The 21674-nt window shown below is 30.6% G+C and overlaps 1 protein-coding gene across 15 annotated transcripts in view; it reads right to left on the bottom strand.

The window, feature by feature from the left end:
• Positions 1-21674, bottom strand: part of PDZ-GEF (PDZ domain-containing guanine nucleotide exchange factor) — a 621085-nt gene that overhangs the window by 9631 nt on the left and 589780 nt on the right. For 7 of the 15 annotated variants that reach the window (XM_067047349.1, XM_067047346.1, XM_067047354.1 and 4 more), the window contains 19 exons: positions 17953-18144; positions 15986-16141; positions 15755-15894; positions 14652-14868; positions 13696-13832; positions 12730-13018; positions 12500-12659; positions 12189-12408; positions 11897-12068; positions 11646-11818; positions 10764-10998; positions 10252-10351; positions 9966-10171; positions 9706-9877; positions 8780-8913; positions 8480-8699; positions 7785-8039; positions 4745-4888; positions 1955-2005 (listed from right to left, as the gene is read on the bottom strand). In XM_067047349.1, coding sequence (XP_066903450.1) covers positions 1955-2005; positions 4745-4888; positions 7785-8039; positions 8480-8699; positions 8780-8913; positions 9706-9877; positions 9966-10171; positions 10252-10351; positions 10764-10998; positions 11646-11818; positions 11897-12068; positions 12189-12408; positions 12500-12659; positions 12730-13018; positions 13696-13832; positions 14652-14868; positions 15755-15894; positions 15986-16141; positions 17953-18144 — 3373 coding nt within the window. The remainder of the gene's footprint in view (positions 1-1954; positions 2006-4744; positions 4889-7784; positions 8040-8479; positions 8700-8779; positions 8914-9705; positions 9878-9965; positions 10172-10251; positions 10352-10763; positions 10999-11645; positions 11819-11896; positions 12069-12188; positions 12409-12499; positions 12660-12729; positions 13019-13695; positions 13833-14651; positions 14869-15754; positions 15895-15985; positions 16142-17952; positions 18145-21674) is intronic. The other 8 variants (XM_067047353.1, XM_067047351.1, XM_067047355.1 and 5 more) reach the window with 5 other exon arrangements.

Genomic DNA, 21674 nt, shown 5'->3' with positions numbered 1-21674 from the left:
TATTTTCTTGACTGTTGTAGGTAAATATTTTTTTTGAGGCTCTTGATGGTCAGTCGATAACATAACTTTATTTAGGCGACGTTTCGCAACTATATTATTTGTAGTCATCCCCTACAATGAAAAAAAATTTTTTTTTTATAATACTTTCTTCAACTAATTACTATAATAAATAAATTACAATATGTACTTGTAGTTGAATAGTAATTATTTGAAGAAAAAATTTATTTTAAAAAACTGTTTTTTCCATTGTAGGGTTTAACAATGCAAACAATAAAGTTGCGAAACGTCACCTATATAAAGTTGTATTATTCACTGATCCTCAATACCCACAAAAAAAAAATATATATATACATATACATTTTTGCTTTTCCTGCCTCCAGATGATAATAAAACACAGTAGTGTTTACCTTATATACTTGAACATTTCGGGAGTAAATATGTCCCCTATCTAAAACAGCATCTAATCTGTATCTGGATTGTTGGCTGATTAACAAATATTAAAATACAAAATATACATATAAAGTTTGGTCGATGAGTTAGTATTAGTTATCAATAATATCCTGAAAGGTTCAAATAAATAAAATAAACATTACAGGGTTTTATTATGACCCGAAGGTAGGTCAAATAATAACGCAAGTTCAAAATGAAAAAAAAAAATAATTATACGATCCATACAATGTTCATCAATCAAAAATCCAACAGACTGATTTTTAAAAATGGCAATAAACATAAGTGAGTAGTTTAAATAGAATAAATTTTATTCAATTTAAGTCTCAAAACACTCTTTATTTCTTTAAAAATCTAATGTTTCAGCCATTTCTGCCATCTTCAAGGACAATTTATCACATAACAGCTATTATTATACATTGATTTTCAACAAACAACATAATTATTGATAAAATAACACAACTTAAATATAAACTTACACTACATCAATTTAAAAACTTTTTGCAGGCTATTCTGACCATGCCATCAATGTCAGAAAACAATAATTTTAGAATTTTAAACAAACACTATGCAAAGATTTTAAGCAAAATTAATTTATAAAAAATATGGGTAAAAATTTTAAGTTAATATTTAAAATTAACTTTGATAAGAATTTCAATATTAAAAGAAATTGGAATTTTGACCAAAATACAGTTTGAAATAAATAAATTTTATGCCTGATCTCAGTGCAAGGAAGGTTACAAATATTGTTATGATAAGAAAGTGTAAGGAAGGTTATAATTATTGTTATGATAAGAAAGTGTAATAGTGTTAAATTGATTTGTAATTAAAAGTTTTAATATTAATGTGAAGAGTGACGAAATAGGTTATTAGACATAAGCTAAGTAAAGCTTATTAATAAATTAATATGATTCCTTTATGCTTTAATGTCTCTTAGGGTAATTACGGACTGAAATCGATGGCCTGGGCAGAATAGGCTGCAAAAAGTTATTAAATTATTGATGTGAGTGTAAATTTGTATTTAAGGTATGCTATGTTCTTAATAATAATGTTGTTTGTAAAAAATTGTTAAAAATCAATTTATAATAAAAAATGTTCAATCATAGATTGCCCTTGAGGATGGGTGATTTGGCCGAAAAGTTGTACTTTTAAAGAAATAAAGAGTGTTTTGAGACTTAAATTGGATATAACTTATTTTATTTAAACAATCAACCAGTCTCAAGAAAGTTAAAAAATTGTATACGATATAAGTGAGACAGATTACAATGATAACGATAAGGCATGCAATAAAAACTGACAGGATGATAAAATTCCCATCAATACTCCTTCAACTAATTTTCCAAATAGCTTGTTATTTCCCAACACCAAATTGCACAGAGTATGTCGACAATCACAAAGCCCTAATGATATACATTACACTAATCTATATTATCTAAATGGAACAAAATATCGTAGTGGTTAACAACACATATACAAAGATAACAAATACATGGATGACAACACTCACCATTTGGTAAAGGTGGTAATACTGGAACAGCATGCAAAAATGGAGGCCTCCCTATAAGAATATACATATATACACAATAGGATACACAAAATACATATATATATACAATATAAAAAAAAAATGTTTCACTCATTCGTATACACGAAAGGATACACAATACTTAAATCATCTCGAGTAAACACAGTTAAATCATCGTAAAAAAAAATAATATTATTGATACAATATTAAAATAAACAAAATAAGAGTAAATAAATAGGGTACATACGATTTTAAAATGAAAAAAAGAAAAAAGAAATGAATGTTAATGAAAAGAGGGCATATTAAAAAATAAAGAAAATATTTAATGAGGTGTAAATAGTTGAGTGTAGATTAATATGCGAAGATGGTCGGGGGTGCAGTCAGCAAAAATACACAAATAAATGAAACAACGAAACTTATTTATTAGTGCAGAAATTTTGACCTGAATTTCAGGACTGAAGGATTATAAAAAATATATAACAAAAAAAAAATCTTTTTTAAAACAAAAAAGTAATCGAGTTCAGTTGAACTAGTGTTCAAGTAAATATAGAAATAAACATAATGAAATGTGCGGGAGAAAATTTAAATAATTAATAACAGAATAAACCTAATAAGAAATGTAATTAATGCCAAAAATAATGAAAAACAACATGATGAAATGAAAGGAAACAATATATATGATACAATGGGCAATAAAGAGAATGGCACAATAGAAAGAAGCTACAAAGTAATATAGATGAGTGGAAATTAATAAGCTAAAGAAATATACACAGTCCAGAAAACTGAAGGAAGGAAAATGGGAAAAGAGATATGTGAGAGAGGGAAAAAACAAAGAAATATTTTTAAAAAGACAGAGAGAACTTACACTCAACGAAGACTCTGTTAAAAGTGCGAGGAAACAAGATAACTTTTTGCTTACCACACCCCCACCTCCCACCATCTTCTCACGAAAATATTGAAGTATAAATGAATATACAGTAAAACCTCAAATTTGGAGTTTAGAGTTAAACTATGGCTAGAGTAAAGATAATGATTTCGAAAGAAGTCACCAGAACACTTTGCCTTCGCACGAAAATATTTTATAAACCATTATTGCTTATCCTTAGCTTTCAAAATTCAATGGCTTAAATTTTTTTCCTCTAACATAAATTCTATTATATTGGAAGAAGGTAATTGACAATATGAAGTAGATTGTAGGTTGAAAAAAGGATGGTACCTTGAAAAAGGTTGAAGACCGAGTCTGCCCCGTAAAATTGGGGCGAAACGTTGGTAAACATTAAATAGTTTTTCAACTATTTTGTACCTTAATAGACTGCCACCCAGACTATATTTTTGTTTTATATTTAAAAATATGCACATTAATAAAAAAATACAATATCTCAAACAGCTTTATAATTATTTTTATATATCTATATCTTTTCTTCTTAACTCTAGTTATTCGAGGTTTTACTGTAATTTTAATAGAGAAGTAGGTTATTATTTTTATTTATTTTATTATAAATATATAAAAAGTTATAAATACAGCAGATAAGAGAAAATAAAACTAAAGAAAGGATATAAGGGAAGTGATAGATATAATAGGCCCAAGAAACCACAAACATGCAGGTTATTAGTCTTGTTTATGTCATACATGCGTAAACATTTAATATTTTGCTACATCACATGGACACATACATATTAACATATATAAAAGTACACACAAGAAATAACTATAAGCCATTTTAATTGCAGTGACATTTAATACTTTTTCTAATAAACAGAAATCTTTTTGAATAAACAAATTAATTTAGAATGAATATAATAATGAATATCAGTTGAATGACAACGATTCTGTTTGATAATTAAAAGTCAGCAACTTGCAAAAATTAAGCAATAAGTTGCTAAAACTGTTTAACTTAATAGAGATAAAATACGAAGTTTTAATGAATTTCACTCTCCTATTTAAAAATATTTTCCTCCGATTCTTATTGCTTCACTTGTTGAATAGATTATTAAATAAATAAAAAAAAAAAAAAAACTTACCTGGTTAAGATTTTAATATCCAACATATCAACCCAAATATAAAATGTACATTGACACACTACACACTATGTACAGAGCAGGTATATCCCTTTTCTAAATTATTTAGTATAAGTAATTGATTTCATTTGCCCATTACTGTAGTTGGTCAAGTATTTATATATACTTAGAGGATAATCAAAAATTCCTTTAAATATAATAAATTTTCAATTTCGCTGGGGAGCCAAATTTATTTCCTCACAAATATTTCCATTATATTTATTTCATTTTAGAAAAAGAAAAGAAACTTAAGGGACACCCTAATATATATAAATATAAAAGTAGAGATTCGTTATATGACTGAGCAATAAAATAATCATATCTATTTACAAATATTTTCATAATCTTTATATATTTTTTTTATTATTTTATTCTTTATATATCTTTATTATATTTTTTTTCTTCGGAATGGAGAGGATATACATAAAAATATATTAAAGATGAAGAAATATATCTTATTATTGAATCCCTTCAGTCCTCGCCCCTGTCCTTCCTTTGACCAATCTTCTATAGTACCAATGTTTAGGCCAAAGTTCCATTCATGTTAAACTTATTTTAATGTGAAATGAAACATTTTCAATTCTACTGCTCTCAAACGCAACCTGCATAGAGTGTACTAAATGGAGTTTTGAGATTACCCCTTATCAGATATCCTCTATTAGAATTTATTTACAGTCTATAACAAAACTATTAACAGAAAAAAAAAAAACATACCTGGCTGCATGGCAGAATGCCTCCTAAGGTGGAAAGGTGGAGAAGTGGAAGGGGGACAGGCCTCGGCAGAGCTGTTGGAGTGGCTATCGAGCGCTGTAGAATGCCCAGAATCGCTACTTGTTACGCTACCTGTGGTGTAAATGCCTAATCATATCATATGTTACGCTACCTGCGTTGTAAATCTCTAATCATATCATATCTAATAAAATAAATTGGCTTAACAGAGGAATCTAAGTTTAAACAGGTAAGCAACTGAGCTGATTCCATAGATAACACTGATAAAACAATCCAATTTACATGGATCTTTGCAATAAAAAAACTCAAAATAATTTTTTTTTTTTAATGTAATAGGAAGGAATTTTAACATGTAAGTGAAAACTAAATGGGTTCATTTAACAATGCAGGAATTGTGTAATTGATAAAGGTGGCATTTTAAAAACATTATATCAAGATTTTTGGAAATGGAACCAGATATTCTTTCTTCAAAGAAGCAATTAAATCACCTTATTCAACTTTTTACCCTATTTGAATGGTTCTTGGCTAAAGATATACTCTACATGAAGTGCTTTAATAGAACTTTCCTATATGGTTACAATGAGCTATAGTAATCTACATTATCTAGAATATGATAGCTAGGAGCTGAGGCCCAAATGAAACTCTAAATAATTTTCAACTGCTCGAATTTGGGCCTTCGTTTTAGGCAATTTTCAGAACTAAAAGATAGCACTATACAATAAGGATTAAATATAATAGAGTTTTAATTAGTTAGAATATTTTGATTTTCTTTAGTTTCCCTCTCTGCCCTCGAAAAAGTCGAAGGGTCTTGCATGTTTTAAAAATTCTAAAAAAGATCATTCGAAATACCTCCAAGGAATACTAAAGTCAAATTTGTAAAATATTCAACGATATATTTAGCAATTATTGGATATATAATAAGTGCCATAAGGGGAAACAGAAGAGAAGAAGTGGTTATTACAAGAGTAAGAATAGGACATTCCAAATTAACACACCTCCACTTAATAACAAAAGAGGACCAGCCTATATGCCAAACCTGTCATTCCCCATTATCGATAAAGCATATAATTGAAGAATGCTCATCATTTCGTCAAGCCTTCGAAAATAATAAAATTCCTCGTACAAGAGAATTGGCCCTCAAAGCCTCAGCAGAATCCATAGACAAAATAATAAAATTTCTGAAAGAAACTCAACTTTATACTAAAACATAATCCACCAATACCGACCAGTGTAAAAAGGAAATAGTCTACATTCAACTATCAAATGTCAAAGACAAGAAGATAAATAAAGTAAAAAGGGAGTAATAACCTAGATGTTGATCGCCTTGAATAAAAATCTAATCTAATCTAAATCCGCCAAAATAAAGACAAAAGTTTGTTAGTTTCGATCCCTGGAATATATACATTGTTATGATGCAGGATTCTACATTTCAAGGAATGGATCTTGACGTAAGTGCGAACTCTACCTATACATCGCTTTTCACTTCATGTTTTAGCAAAATTTGATGAAAACTGACAAACTTTTTAGGTTATAATCACATAACAAACAGACAGTAAAATACTGAATACTAAAATTGAAACTAGAATTGGCTTAAACTGGGTCGAATCATGCCAGTACTGCAGGAGAATCAATCAGGGCTTAAAATGAGCTATAATTCAGATAATTTGAAAATTAAAAAAAAAAAACTACTCATATTTCAAATTTATAGTGAATTATTATATTTCATGCACTTTAGGAGAAGTACCTACTACAATTTTATACAGGCTTATTTTGCAGAGTGACGACATTAAAAACATGCTTCCATTCAATGACACTGAGGCAAGGTAGTCTTCTACAGGGCTGGGGTTACGGTGGGGGTATTTACCTGATCGCTTTCCGATATCTGTTACAAGGGTGAAGGGAAAGTAGTACAAATCACTAATGTCAGTGCACTTATTAGCATTCTGTAAAACTTAGCCGGAGATCTCATCACTTAGTTTAAAATAATATTTCAATATGTGAGAAAAAAAATGATATGTTATATCCAGAAAGAATTATGCTCTATGCTCATACTGGTTAACAAATTTCTTGAAAACTATTTCATTTTAGATACAATCTTATCAATGCAGAAATTTAATCTATAAAAATTTTTTTTTTTAGATACTACGAAATTCATTACTTCTTAAAACATTTGACAATTTTTTGATATTAATAAGAATATAAAGCGAAATGGTAAAGAAGTCTCCAAGAAAATTTTTTAGCATCAGCATTCAAATGGTAATTCCAACCAAATTAAATCAATTAGAAACTGTTTATAGACAATTAAAAAAATGCTTTTCCTTAAAATTTAATCCAAAATCCTCGCAAATGGATTCATAATAAATTATTGGGTGGTATAGTTGCTAAAATTTCCTACTGCAAAAATTTAAAAATATCCAGTAGCTTTAGCTTTGCTATAAGAGTAGAATAAAAACCTTCAAAAATATTACATTGACCGTATTTTCACGTATGAAGAAGATGGTCAGGGTTGCAGTCAAAAAACACAAATAGTTTATAACTATTTATTATCCGACGTTTTGCCCCACTTTGTAGGGCTTCATCAAGATAATAGCTATACAAATTTTAACAGAAATCCTATGATTTCAATTTTACAGAAATTTTTGTTCTTTTTTAACCACAACCCTGACCATCTTTATACTTCAAAAATATTTTTTGCTTCCAAACATTTACCACAATCAAGTTCCTTCATAACAAATTTATAACGGTCAAGTTAAAATAAACTAGTCAAGGGTGACCGCAACCCTGACCATCTTCCTATATATCAATTTTTACGGTCAACTATATATACATATATAAAATAGTTTATTGCATTCTGCATTATTTTATTGGAAAGATAGTAAATATTAATAAGAGAAAAAGTTAAATCTCATCCTGTTGGAACCACATTCCCCTAACCAGCATGATATTTAATTTTCTAAATTATTTAAAATAAATCATCATGAACAATTTCTCATTAAATGCTCCAAAGATCGTTCAAGATACTTACCACTGGTGAGAGTTTTCCTAAATGGAAGATTGGAGAGAGAGGTGACAGAGGAGGACTCTGCGCTGAGATCGACCGACGACAAGAGAGCGGGGTGGTGGTAGGCTGGGAGAGGAGGGGTGTCTGAGTGGGAACGCTCATGGGAGTGGCCCCTGCCGCCACGCCTTCCACCTGTCGGGCTCGGAGCCTGCCTAGTCCTTGTCTTTGACTGCTCGGCTAATGACAAGAGCTTTCTCACGGCCTGTGGCGATGCTGAACCTGTATGGTCATAAAATAACTTCATTTAGTGTTAGTTAGTGAATTTTTGGACCTTAAAAATTTAAAATACGTATGTTTCTGAAGATTAATTATTGACCTTATATCACATTACCTCAAACTGTTTTTTTACGAGAGTAAAATAAATAAAATTATTTAAAACACCGTAAAGGACATGGAAAGATGCTTAAAGGAAACTACACAATGTCAACCATCTAACATAATCACAACAAATTTTTGGAGCTATTAAAAACATAAAAAATAAATAAAATATGAATATTATGTTAATATTTTAATTTAGGAAACATTTCTTTATTTATTACAATTTAATGGATAATTTAAATTAGAATCACATTAGAAATGATGTCAACAGTAAATAAAACTAAAAGAATTTTTTTTAAATAATGTTTTGCCCAGAACGAAAAAATAATGGACGCACTCACCGAATTTAGGGTGAGGATGTTTCCTGTTTCCCTCAGAGGCACTGCTAGCGGACGAGGCAGTGCTAAGGGTTGGGGATGGGTTCCTTTTGCGAACTGGACCGCCGCTGGAACCACCCTCCCTGGACCCCTCGCACTCCAGGGAGAGTTCATGCAGCTTCTCTTCGTCCGTCACTACCCTCATCCTGTTCAGGTAGGCTTTCACTCTTCTAACCATTTGAGCCTTAAATAAATTAATACAAAAATTATTTTTCTAAATTGAGGAATCATAAGTAATCAAAAAATAAATAAAAAAGTAAAAACCTCCTCAAACATTTTCTTCGGATTCGGAGCTCCAGTAGATTTTTTTCTTCTTTTCACAGTAGCTGCACCTTGCTGGGTGTTACCAGTTGTCAGCTGATTCAGGGTAACCATGGCATTCGACGGTGGTTGGCCCCCTGCAATTAAAAATATGATAAATCCACCAGGAATTACCAAAGAATATAATACTACTTCTAAAACTATTTACACTGAAACTACTGTAAACATCTAAAAAATTTCTCTCTCTTCCCTAACAATACAATCCTTTCCGATAAACACGCATTACTAAAACCCCAGGCAATGATGATCACTTTTGAAACATTTACTTAAAACCGGAAGAGGAGACTTAAGACAGTTAAATTGAACAATATTTAAAAAGTGGCTTAAATTGAAAAAAAATGGCATGAAATCCATCACTCTTGCCCTTTGTGTTAGTCTTACTTATCTTAAGTTTGAAACAGACAATATTGGCCAATACACGACATGACACAATCTCACAAGAGGAGATTATAACAAAAAATATTAGAAGGTAATCCTAATATACAATAGAGACAAGTCATTCTGGCCATTTTGGGGGCTTTACAGTCATGGAAGTCAATATTAACCAATGAGAAGGGTTGTATAGGAAAATAAAGTTCCCACCAACGGGTTAATGGTACAAGAATGAGTGTCAAAGCTTTGTATCAGAATGCCATAGATAGCTAAAGGTGTCCAAAACAAGCAAATTTAGATTGACAGGGATTAAAGACTTTTCCTAGTGAGGATAAAGCACCACAATGAACCACCCAATTCATGTAAAATGAGCAATAATTTAAATTTAACTTGAAATGGACGCAATCATTGTAATCGTTAATAACAACATCAACTAAGTATTTAGTTTAAATTTATTTAGGTAAACTTTACTTATCATTGTTTCTTGTTTATATTACCTAATTCAAGCATTGTGAGAAGATCATAAGGAGAAGAACACATGTTCGTTAAGGTCCTCACTTCTTTTGCAATCATCCTTAACTTTTCAAAATTAATTAAACCTTCTACTTTCGTATCATTCCCTAAATGAATAAACGTCAAATCTTTTTTGACGACTGGATAGAAAGGTATCTGAAACAAATTGGTAAGAATGTAACCTTTATGGAAGTATATTAAATATAAGAGTAATGAAAGAATGAAATTAAAGCATAAAACTTACAATGGGAGGAGTGCCACTGTTGACGAGCTGCCGATACTTGCTCATGTTGCGAGAAGGGTCCATGATCTGCTGTAAATCTTGAAACAGGCGTTGGTACTTGGAGGGCAATTTATCCCACGTTGTCCTCAACCTGCTCACGGCCCCGTGGCCGAGCCCGGAAATGATGGCAAACATAGAGTTGAAGTTTTTACATTCTTTACACTGTCCTGAAAACAAGACCAACATCAGTACTGCAAGAATTCAATAAACTAGGTGTAATAAAATAAAAAAGAAATTTAAGGCATACTGGCAACTTTGATGAACTGTTTGATTATCTTAGACCTCCTAACTAGGTTGTGTTCCGAGCACACTTCCGTCACAACCCAAAACATCTCGCGGTTTACAAGCTGCACAAGTAAAAAATATAAATCAAATATGGAATATACAAAATATACATAGACTCTTATAAATATATTAGTAAATAATTAATTGTATATAGCACTAAATATTGATTTTGAATATGAATATTATGAATATGAGCTGATACAAAGAACTAACAAGACAATTGATCAAAACTTTCATTAAATTTTAGAACGGAACATTTAGTTGGCTGTTGATGGCGACATCACTCGGACAGTCTTTCAATGTTAGACACTCATTTCTGATATAAAAAAATTGTACTAAAATCATTTTTGGCAGAAATTTTCTGTTTTATCAAATGTCAAGTTTGCTCTTGATATCCAAACTATATTATATGAAGAAATATATTTATATAAATATAAATATTCTTTTATAAATAAGAGTAATAAAAATAATTACCTCGGCAAACTGAGTGAGCATTGGCGTACCATAACGACTCTTGATTCCGAACAAGTCGTCAACATACTCAGTGCTCTCAATCTGCCGAAAGATGGAGAAGTCTTGAAGGGTCAACTGCACAGCAACTTCCACCGCGTTCAGCTGCAAAAAATGAACAGTGCTCTCCCTCACCAGCTCGGAGGCTAAGTCGTCACCGACCAGGGTCTCGGTTACACCGTTCGTCTTCAAATAATACCTACAAAATAATTTGAATTTATCAGTGACAGGAAACCCCTGCACAGTACGTCCTTAGCTATGCTGATGTACAGAACAGCTTCCTCACCATTACTAATGGTAAGATCGGATATTATATGATTACCCAATGATAAGTTATATGATTGCCTAATGATGAGTTATATGATTACCTAAAGATGAATTACTATGGGATATTTGCATCTCTAAGCTTGAATCCGAATCCAAACTGTAATTCATTATGATAACCTAATTTTTAAAAATTTTATTATCAAAATTACAGCTAGAAAAGCAAGAAAAATAATATTTCACCCAGAATTCCTAATTTGTTTTTTTTATTGTTGTTTGTTTATTAAGAAATTAAGGCGTAAAACCCATCGGTCATCAACGCCATTTTTTTTATTATTTGTTTATCATACAGACTCTTTAATGTTTGCTGATAGACTGAAAACAAAAATAATTATTCTGCCAAATGATGCAAAAGGGTTAAAAAAAAATGGAAAGATAAACTAAATATTTATCCATCTCCTGAAATAAGCACTTATCTGCTACTAAGATATCCACTAATTCACTTATCTACTACCAAAATATTGATTAATCCTTACCTACCACTAAGATATCCATTTAGTTACTACAGAAATATCCACTTACCTACTACTAAGACCTATCCGCTCGGCAAGATTTTGTAACTGATCTGGAAGACGCTTCTGCTTTATAATACCACCCTCCGACACAGATACTTCACAAAGCGAAAAGTGCCAACTAGGCTCAGTGATTCCAAATTCTTGAAGAGCGAGCATGACAACTTCATGAGCCGTCGTCTCCTACATAACAACTCTTTTTAGGAAAACTTTCTTACAGAATTATAAAAAAAATATTAGCGATGAACAGAGTGCCCTTACCTTGTGGACTAAGAGGTATTTACATGTCTGGTCAGCTTTATAAACTTTCAAAACATGTTCAGGATAGTCAGTGGAGCGAAGGTCATCATAGCACAGGTTCACAAGGTCAGGCTGTGTCATTAATTGGGTTGAATCACCGGACTGAGGAATTACTTCTTCTGTCGGACCATCCCTGATAAATTTGAAAATTATAATTTATTATGTACACCATTGAAACGATATATCTTTGCTTTATAAAAATTCTTATTTTCTTTTGATTTAGCATTAGAGAAATCGATAAAACAACACTTACATTATGGTATTCTTTGGCAAGATATTCATCTTAATGAGGGCTTTTTGAAGCCTCTTCTTGGATGCTAAGGTCATAAAGGATTGCTTGGACGGTTTGGTCGGAGAGATGGGTGCAACAGGCAGGGGTGGTAGAGGTGGGGGGTGAGGGGGTGTCGGGTCGGATCTCTTTGGTGTCCCTCGCCCGCTTCGATTCCCACTCGATGAAGTTATTTCTTTAAAACCTAAAATGAACATTATTAAAAATTTTTAATTCTATCATCTCAGGGAACTTCAAATACTCTACCCTAATTATGAGACTATGAGAAATCATACCTAAAAGATTAGACTTAACAGTGATGCTTAAATGGGTACTAGACTTGAGGATATCTAACGCCTTCGCCTGTGCAATGTGCTCGAAACTATTACCATTCACTTCCAATATTTGGTCTGCTCTCTTCAAACCTACTTCTTCTGCTTTGCTGCCCTTATCAACCTATTCATAAAAATTTGTTAAACGGAACAAATACAAAAAAAATAATAAAATAACCGAAGTTTCTACTTACCGTTTTGATAAATATACCAAAACCCCTTTCATAACCTCCTGTTATTGAAAAGGGAAGCTCGTCTTCTCTTGACGGCCTCGCGAGTGTGATGGACCGAGGCCTTGCCTTGGCAGCGCAGGCTATGTTCAAGAGGCCGAGCTGACCGACCATCTTTTCCCGCTCCAACCAACCTTCGAAGATCTCGAGAGTGTCCATCAGGCCTGGGGTCGTTTCGAAGTCGGTGAAGTGATTGTTGACCCAAAGCAAGAGAACCCTAGTCACCCTATCCCTACAGCACTCCTCGTGAAACCTATCACGGAAAACAAATCATTTACTAATACGTAATACAATTCATTTAATTCGAGCACATATTTATTTTTTTACAAAAATAAATAGAAATTAATTAATTAACAAGATAATTTTAAAACAGAAAAAGGCCGATTGCCAATTTAACTCGTTTTGCCAGGCTCTACTATAAAGTAAATAAATATAGGCGTATAAGAAAGGTGCAAAATAATAAGAAATAAACTATTCATTAATGATTGAATAAACCAAAAAACTATTTATCAGGTTACTAATAAATAGTTTGTTTTGCAATTTTGTGAACCTATTTTGACAACCATCTACCAACAATAACCATAATATGTTGTATAAACATTATTTATAACCGTGTAGAGAGGGGTGATAAACCTTGGTTTGAAACTCCAGCCAAGAAACGGCACAAAAATAAAACAAAAGTTAGCATTGCCAGCTTTAATAAAGAAGCCATTCGCAGACCAGAGTTTAATTTTCATATAAATGATAAAAAAAAAAAACGAAAAAACTATCTATTAGGGCCATTTTACAAAAAATTAGAGAAAATTCAGAAATTAATTTCAGAGGAAATTAAGACACATTACGTAAAGCAATAAATATGAAAAGAGATAATTTTTTTTCTGAACACAATGTTTATCAAATCTCAAAAAAGACTTTTAGGAAGATACTAACCATTTGAGAAGTTGTTTGGCAACATCGACCGAACTGCTGATGAAAGTCCTATGAGTTAAAAGGAAATCTTCTACGTATGTTGGGTCGATTATCGAGTTCTCTTCAATCAGCTGCTGCATAAGCTTTTCCGGAGTTCCCTGAAGTCAAAGTAAATTATATAACACATCTTTCACGCTGTCTCATTCACATCCACTCCACTATGCTTGAACAATAAATAAGTAAAGACTAGCTGACCCGTGTGAAACTTTCACACTAACTGTAGGTTTTAATCTGAATTTAATAAATTATGGATTCTTAAGACTTGGAATAGCAAGTAATTGCTTTTTAAAAGATTTCTGTTGGTAAGGGTAATCACTTATTACTCATAGATATGTAAAGTTTTAAAAATATGAACTTAGCCAAGTTTAAAGAATTTTAAAACAGAAAAATAGAAAAAGAGACACGATAATCATGAACTTTTTTAATATCTTGTAAGAGTTTTATTCCGACCTCAACCATAAACTATTGACTTAATGGTTTTAAAGTGATTGTAAGAAAGATGATAGAATCTTTACCGAACAACAGCAATCAGTTAGTTTTCAAATTATCTCAGCCAACCTTTCTCGATTATATATAAATGTCTTTATTTGTTTATAATAAACTATTTAAAGAGATAAATTTGGAGTTAAAATATGAGTGAGCTTGTTTCAGAATTTGTTATGAGATCTATTCCTATTGGTAACTGGTTTGGGGACAAGTCCAGAAAGTGGGCCTAGTGGTCCTCTTTGCCAACTCCTGGCGGCTACTTTGGAGTACCTGCCCTGTACTAATCAAGGTGGGAGTGCCAAGATTCATTTCTCGGAAGGACCAAGAAATAAATATTGACTGTCCCAGGTGGAATTAGAGCTCACAACATCCTTCAGCATTGATATAAGGAAAGATTAAACTATTAAATATTATAATATGAGCATACTGACCCTGATGACTACGTGACCCCTACGATCGGCTCCCCTCTGCTCGGTGACCATCACCAGTTCCCCATCACCGTTCAGGTGCCTTTGCATCGCCTCCTGCCCCTGGTGCTGTATCCTGTAATAGTCTGTCTGCGTGATACAGACAAACTGGCAATCGTCGCATTTAGTCCTCATAACTCCTCGGTGGTAAAGCTTTTCCATAGTTGGTAAGATACCAAAACTGAAATATTAATAGATTTATTTTAAATTTTATTTGGTCAACTATACTTATTTACTAAATGAAAAACTTAGAATGGTCTAGTTAAAATAAATACTGGCATTCGATCAAATTGGGAGTAAAAAAAAAAATTAGATGGCATAAACTGAAAAGAATTTGACAATAATGTAGTTATGATAATAATTTTTTTAAATGCTTGAACTGAGTAGAGGAAGGTTATAAGCAAGGTTGTGATAAAAGTGTATTAATAGTGTGTGCAGAGAAATAATTTAGACTATTGTTTTTAATGGATAATTGACTTATTAGGTAATTAAACATATGTGGGATATATTTATTAACAAAAAATAATTTTTACCTAATGTTTTAAATGTTTTCATAGATATAAATGTTTTGACCTGGGCAGAATAGCCTGAATGAAGTTTTAGAGTGTTAAATTATATGTTTTCATAGTGATATTGAGGTAAGGTAAATTATAAATAGTAATATTAAGAATTTAAATTGGTTGTAGGATCATACATATAATAGAAACTTTTTGTAGTAGATTGTCCCTGAAGATGGCCGAATTGGCGGAAATGTTGGCCGTGTAAAAGAAATAAAGGTTTTGAGACTATAATTGGATAGTGTTTTGAATTATTTATTAAGAAAAATGATATTAAAATTGTCAAACTATAAAACAAAAACGTGAAAATTGTTTCAGTTTAATAACTTAACAATAAAAAAATTATTTAATTTTTCCAACTACTGGAGTCAGGAAAAATAGTTTTGGGTTTGCAAGACTTCATAATTAACGTTTTGGAATAGTAAGCCTTTAACATTTTAAATATCAACTATAATTATGAGAAATAAAGGATTGGCAATAACATTTGCTAAATGTAAAATAAAGACAAACCTGTCACCCATATGCAACTGTTCTGTTTGCCCATTTGAATATTCAATCTCAACGTGACCATTGATCAGGACGCTCCAAGAGTCTAGTTCTTCGCCATCGTTCATCACAATCGTACCGGCTCTTTCCACGACAGCAAAAACCTGAATACATTAACAACATGATAATAATCTTTCAATGCTATGCCGTGGCCAGCAATAACAAAACAATTAGCCATCAACATGTAAAACAAACCATGACAGAGCAGAGAGCCCGGCGAACAGCTAGAGTCATATTGGTAAATGCCTTGAGGTGCTGAGTGAATTCTAGTAAGATCTCAATATCCTCTTCGCAGCGATCTGTTGGGTCCTTCTCTAGGCACTCCCTCACTGTATCGCGAACAGTCAGGCTCTGAAATAAATAATTTTAATTTTTGATTTATCCTCATATAAAATTAAAATAAAAAAGTATAAAATTATTAAATAAATCTCACAAAGGACATGAAACCTCTACCAAAACTTGTTTTCATCCTTCATCTTTACTAAGCCCACTTATTTTCTACAAAACATTAAGCCAATATTTGAACTGGATCGATCAGCATAGGAAGTATAACTAACAGGTTACATTATTCCCACTTGAAATACATATACATACTTGAAATAGTTAAAGAACAAACCTACATCAGAGTGTAGAACAATTTTTGCAATCCAAGAACTCATGATAACTTGGAAAATTTTAAACTTCATTATACATAATTGTTTTTTAGGAAGGAGAGTATGAACTTGCATAAACCTTTATTCCTTCTTATTTGAAAGATGATAGGTACAGTGCATCTAAGATAAAATTGTCTGTGAGTAAGGGAGAAGAGAGATATTCAGTGGCAAATGTTCTCCCTCCAACCCCTCTCGCCAACTCTTTTGTCTTCTCTCCACTAAATCTGTTCCAACAACCACTTCTGATTGTCCGGAACTGTACAGAGCATGCGTAGTGTACTGTGTTTTCCCTCTTAAATCCTATACTGTGCATGCTACGTACAGTTCTGAATAGTCAGAAGTGGTTGTTGGAACAGACCTACTCAGTTGACTGATCTACCTTTCCCTACAGGCAAACTCATCTACGATGCACAACATTAATCATACTTGATTAATACAATATACTTATTATTATACTTGTTAATAAAATATTTATAATTTTTCTAGTGCTACTGGATAAAGGAAGTTCTATAATCAGATCAAATTTTAGGTGTTTAGAGCCTACCAAAGATAACAAACACATGTATGGCCACGGTTTGTCTGTGTGTCACAATTATTTCTTGAACCTGTGGGCTGAGTAAATTACTTTATGTTTAGCTGTTTACATTACCATTTGGGTAATTACACCAGCTGTTTAATTATCAAAAAATCTATTCTTCAATTGAGTGTAGTGCAAAAACAGCTAAAATGACATTAATGAAACTTGTCTCAAGTCCTTAACACTTTTGACATTTCATGTATACAGTGCATGATTTCTAGATCAATAATTGAAAAATGAGATTTTTTATAATTATTTTTTCAAAAACTAAGTCACAGAAATAGAAAAGACAAATAATTTTAAAAATTATAATATAAAAAGGATATCTAAAACAAAAATAATTAAAAAATAAAGTAATATATTAATCTTAACTATAACTATGCATTTAATTTGAATTGGCATGAAGCTGATACAGTTTTAAGGCTCATATTATTTCTTTAAAAATTATTTTTTAATAAAATTAATAATTTCATTGAGAAAAAGAAAGACTAATTATAGAAAATAATCTAAGTATACTAAAAACATTTAATATTATTTTCACTTTTAAGTTAATTATGAAACCTTATTTTTAAAGATTCCTATTTTTATATAAGACAATTTTGAATAGGAGCCTTATTGATTACAAAAACAAATCATAAAATTTAATTAATATCGATAAGAAAATTAAATAAACAAATAAATGAGAAGTTAGGGCAAATCAAGCTTCCTTTGTTCAACTCATCTGATCTTTATGTGTATTTTATTAAATGATTAACAAAGATATTCTGATTTACACCAACTACCTATAAAATGATTAGTACTGCTCTAGAAAGTTTTAAAAATAATTATAAATAAGAAAATCATTAAAAATATGCAAGGATATAAATAACAGAGTAAATAGAAAAAAAATGAATGAAATAAAAGAAAAAAAAAAAACAAAAACAGGCACTCACAAAGTTACTACTCACATCGCTACTCTCTGCCAGATCCTCCTCATCAGAGTCGACGATGGATTCGACAAGCCCTGATAGGTCAACTTCATCTGCTTCAACGGAATGGCACGTCATTGTGTCACTACCGGAGTAAGCTGAAGAAGTAGAGGAGTGAGAGCTTCGATTAGACTTGTATGCTTCCCGCATACCAAACTAAAACAATACAATACAAAAGTAAAAAAAAAGATATTCACTTGAAAATAACAATAAAGTAATACTTTAACTTTAATTATATTATTTCAAAAATTTTTCGAGACCAGGTAATATTTATCAATAAATCAATTTAATATCCAAAACAGTCTCAACACTATTTATTTATTTGTCCTACGTTTCGGCCCTTCTAGCCATCCTCAGGGACATCTTCAACATAAATTTCCTCTCACATTAATTATTTTCTACTTGCAGGCTATTTTGCCCAGGTCAATTTCTTTATTTAAGTTAAAACCTCTCTATTTAAATTTTAAAAAACATTCATTTATAATATGGTAGGTTATAAAGGGTTTGTTATATGGTGTGGGTTTTATATTGTGGACAATCTTATAGAATATATAAATGAATGTTTTTAAAATTTAAATAGAGAGGTTTTAACTTAAATAAAGAAATTGACCTGGGCAAAATAGCCTGCAAGTAGAAAATAATTAATGTGAGAGGAAATTTATGTTGAAGATGTCCCTGAGGATGGCTAGAAGGGCCGAAACGTAGGACAAATAAATAAATAGTGTTGAGACTGTTTTGGATATTAAATTGATTTATTGATAAGTAATACTTTAATTTCAAATAAGTATAAAATGTATGCCAACAATCTTATATTATCTTCTTAGTCTTATTTATTCTAGATTTCAGAAGTGAAATTAAAGAAGGGAACTAATTGAAATATTGTATGGATCATGTTCTACACATAGCTTACAACATGTATGGCATACAGAATAGGATACTACAAGCATTGATTCAGGATTTTCTATTTAGGAAGTTTGATTATATTACTTTTTTAAATTGTTAAGGTGAAAAAACTTCCAAATAGAATATCAACTATTCTATATTTTGCTTGTACAACGTTTTGGGAAAATATACAAGAAATAATACAACCATAGCATCCTAAAATTGTAACAATTAAGTTATTAAAAATTAATATATATTATTAATTAAAACTCTTATTAAAAATTGTTATATATGTTACATGTGTATATTTAAATACACGGGGATCATACACCATCACCTGCATGGGAATTAGCTCGGAGATTATTCTTTGTTTTATTTATTTATTTTAATATGTTGACGACCTCTCTATTTGTGTGTTTTAACGTATTTATTCATTAAATTATTTTATTTTATTAGTACTATTGTCTCTTTAAACTTATTTATCCATTCAAGTGTTTCCTATAACCGGTTTTTTATTATATTTTCCTTTTAATCTATGTGTTAGTCTTATTCTCGTAAAATGTATCTATTTGTTTGTTTTTGGTAAACTGATCTAATGCTGTCACTATGAATGATGGTCTGATCTCACATTGACGTCTAATATTGAATTTGTTTAGCAGGTCACTGAAGAGTATCTAGTAGGATGAATTTGTTGATCAGGTGTATTAAAAAATTGTGAAATGGTGAAATTGAAGGAGCCGAAATGAGAAAGAAAAATAGGAATGAATTGAAACATTTGTATTTGTTGTACAGACCGAAATTGATTGTAAAAGGAAACTGTAAGGGAAAAAAAAATGTTTATTATATCTTATTATTATACCTCTTTATATCTGATTATACCATGTATATGTAATTTATATATGTCCGATTACGGATTGATAAGTATGCTGTGTGAGATAGCAACCTGATGTATTTAGGCATCATAGATAAATAAAGTATTTCTCTCTTTTCTTGAAATCATATTCACCTCATATTTATCATATTTTCAATTTCCATTTTGAAAATCATGTCATCTTCACACTTATAGTTTAAAATTGTTCAATCACTGCATTATTTAAATTATTGTCTTTCACTATTGGTGCATTCATCTATCTCTGTAGCACAAACCAATGCTCTATATTGTATACTACCTCTTTGGACACATCAACATGCCCAAAAATCAGGGGAAATATGTGAGAATATAAAATTGTCCAATCATAAAAAACTCATTATTTTTAACTGAAATTGCACTATGGATTAAAATTGGACATATCGATATAGAGGTAATAAAACAATATATTGGACATGGTGATGAGTCCAAAGAATAGATCATTGGTTTGTGCTACAGGGATAGATGAATGAACCAATAGTGAAAGACAATAATGTAAATAATGTAGTTATTAAACAATTTTAAACTATTAGAGCAAACATGAAATAATTTTTAAAATGTACATTAAAAATATGTGGTAAATATAATTACAAGAATTTTAAATATACACATTCAACAAAGATAAAAATTGTTGATAAGAATACTTTTAACTGTAACAATTTTAAGATGCAAAGGTGCACGAGTATGGGATAATGATCCCGAAATGTACAAGCAAAATATAGATTAGTTGATATTCCATTTGGAAGTTTTTTATCACCTCGACAATTAAAAAAATTAATATAAGCATTGATTTGATTATAATAAAGTAATCTGTAATTACAAATATATTTACAAAATTTATCTTAATTATGTAATTTTTTTCCTATTTCAGTGTTTCAGAACTTAAAGCACATAAAAAGAAGAAACCTGATGGAAGAAATTGTTGAATAACTGGGTCAAAACATTACATATTAACTAAAAGTAATAGTAGATATTATAATAACTGTGTCAAAACATTACACATTAACTAAAAGTAGTAATATACATTATAATATTAAGTAGAAGTGGTAATACACATAATGACAAAAAAGCAGTTAACAGTGCAACTTCAAAATCAGAATTAGTAAGCTATAAATGTAATTTAAAATGAAACAGATAGTTTTACAGATATTTACTTAATAAAACAGAAGATTATGAAAAAATATTAAAAGGAATAACAACTTGTAGTTTATAATATAAAATGTAGATATGTAAAAACAATATAACCTTACCATTTTAACAAAAAGTGAAACTACTAATTGTAGAAGAAAGGCTAAGTTTTATAAATGTCATTGCAAATATTGTTATTATTATATTATAATTCAAATACAGTAACTTTATTAGATAATTCAGATAAGTAGTATTATTCTTTAAAATATATAGGAGTTATGAAGGAGTCTTTACATCTTGTGGTTATCTATACTTTACTTCTCACATCTAACATGGTTTCATATTATTATTTATTGTTTATTATAATAATAATAAATACAATTTTAATAATTTTAAAACTGATGTAATAATAAAGATTAAAAATTGAAATTAAATTAAGGTCTTCGAGGAAGTAGCGATACGCTAAGTCAATGACAAGATAAAGAAATCTTTTTGTATTTATTAGTTTATCATGAGGCGTAATTTTGGAATAAATCGTTATTTGAGCCGTGTAGCTTAAAAACCAGCTTCATCCATACTTTTACGATTTTTTTTTTTTTAAATATTTTATTCATGTTCTCGTACCATACCGCCAAGCGTAAGTAACAGAACCAGCCACTTCCTCGAGAAATTGCGTTCTAAGTAGGGATGGGATATCGATATCGATATTATCGAAATATCGATATTTTGTCTCCGATATCCGATATTTTGATATCGATATCGAGTAACC

Source organism: Halyomorpha halys, unplaced genomic scaffold, assembly GCF_000696795.3.
Source record: "Halyomorpha halys isolate HHAL.00 unplaced genomic scaffold, Hhal_1.1 Scaffold175.1, whole genome shotgun sequence".
In the NCBI taxonomy this organism is placed as follows: Eukaryota; Metazoa; Arthropoda; class Insecta; order Hemiptera; family Pentatomidae; genus Halyomorpha; species Halyomorpha halys.
The sequence above is the reverse complement of the archived record's forward strand: the minus strand, read 5'-3'. Positions and strand labels throughout refer to the sequence as shown.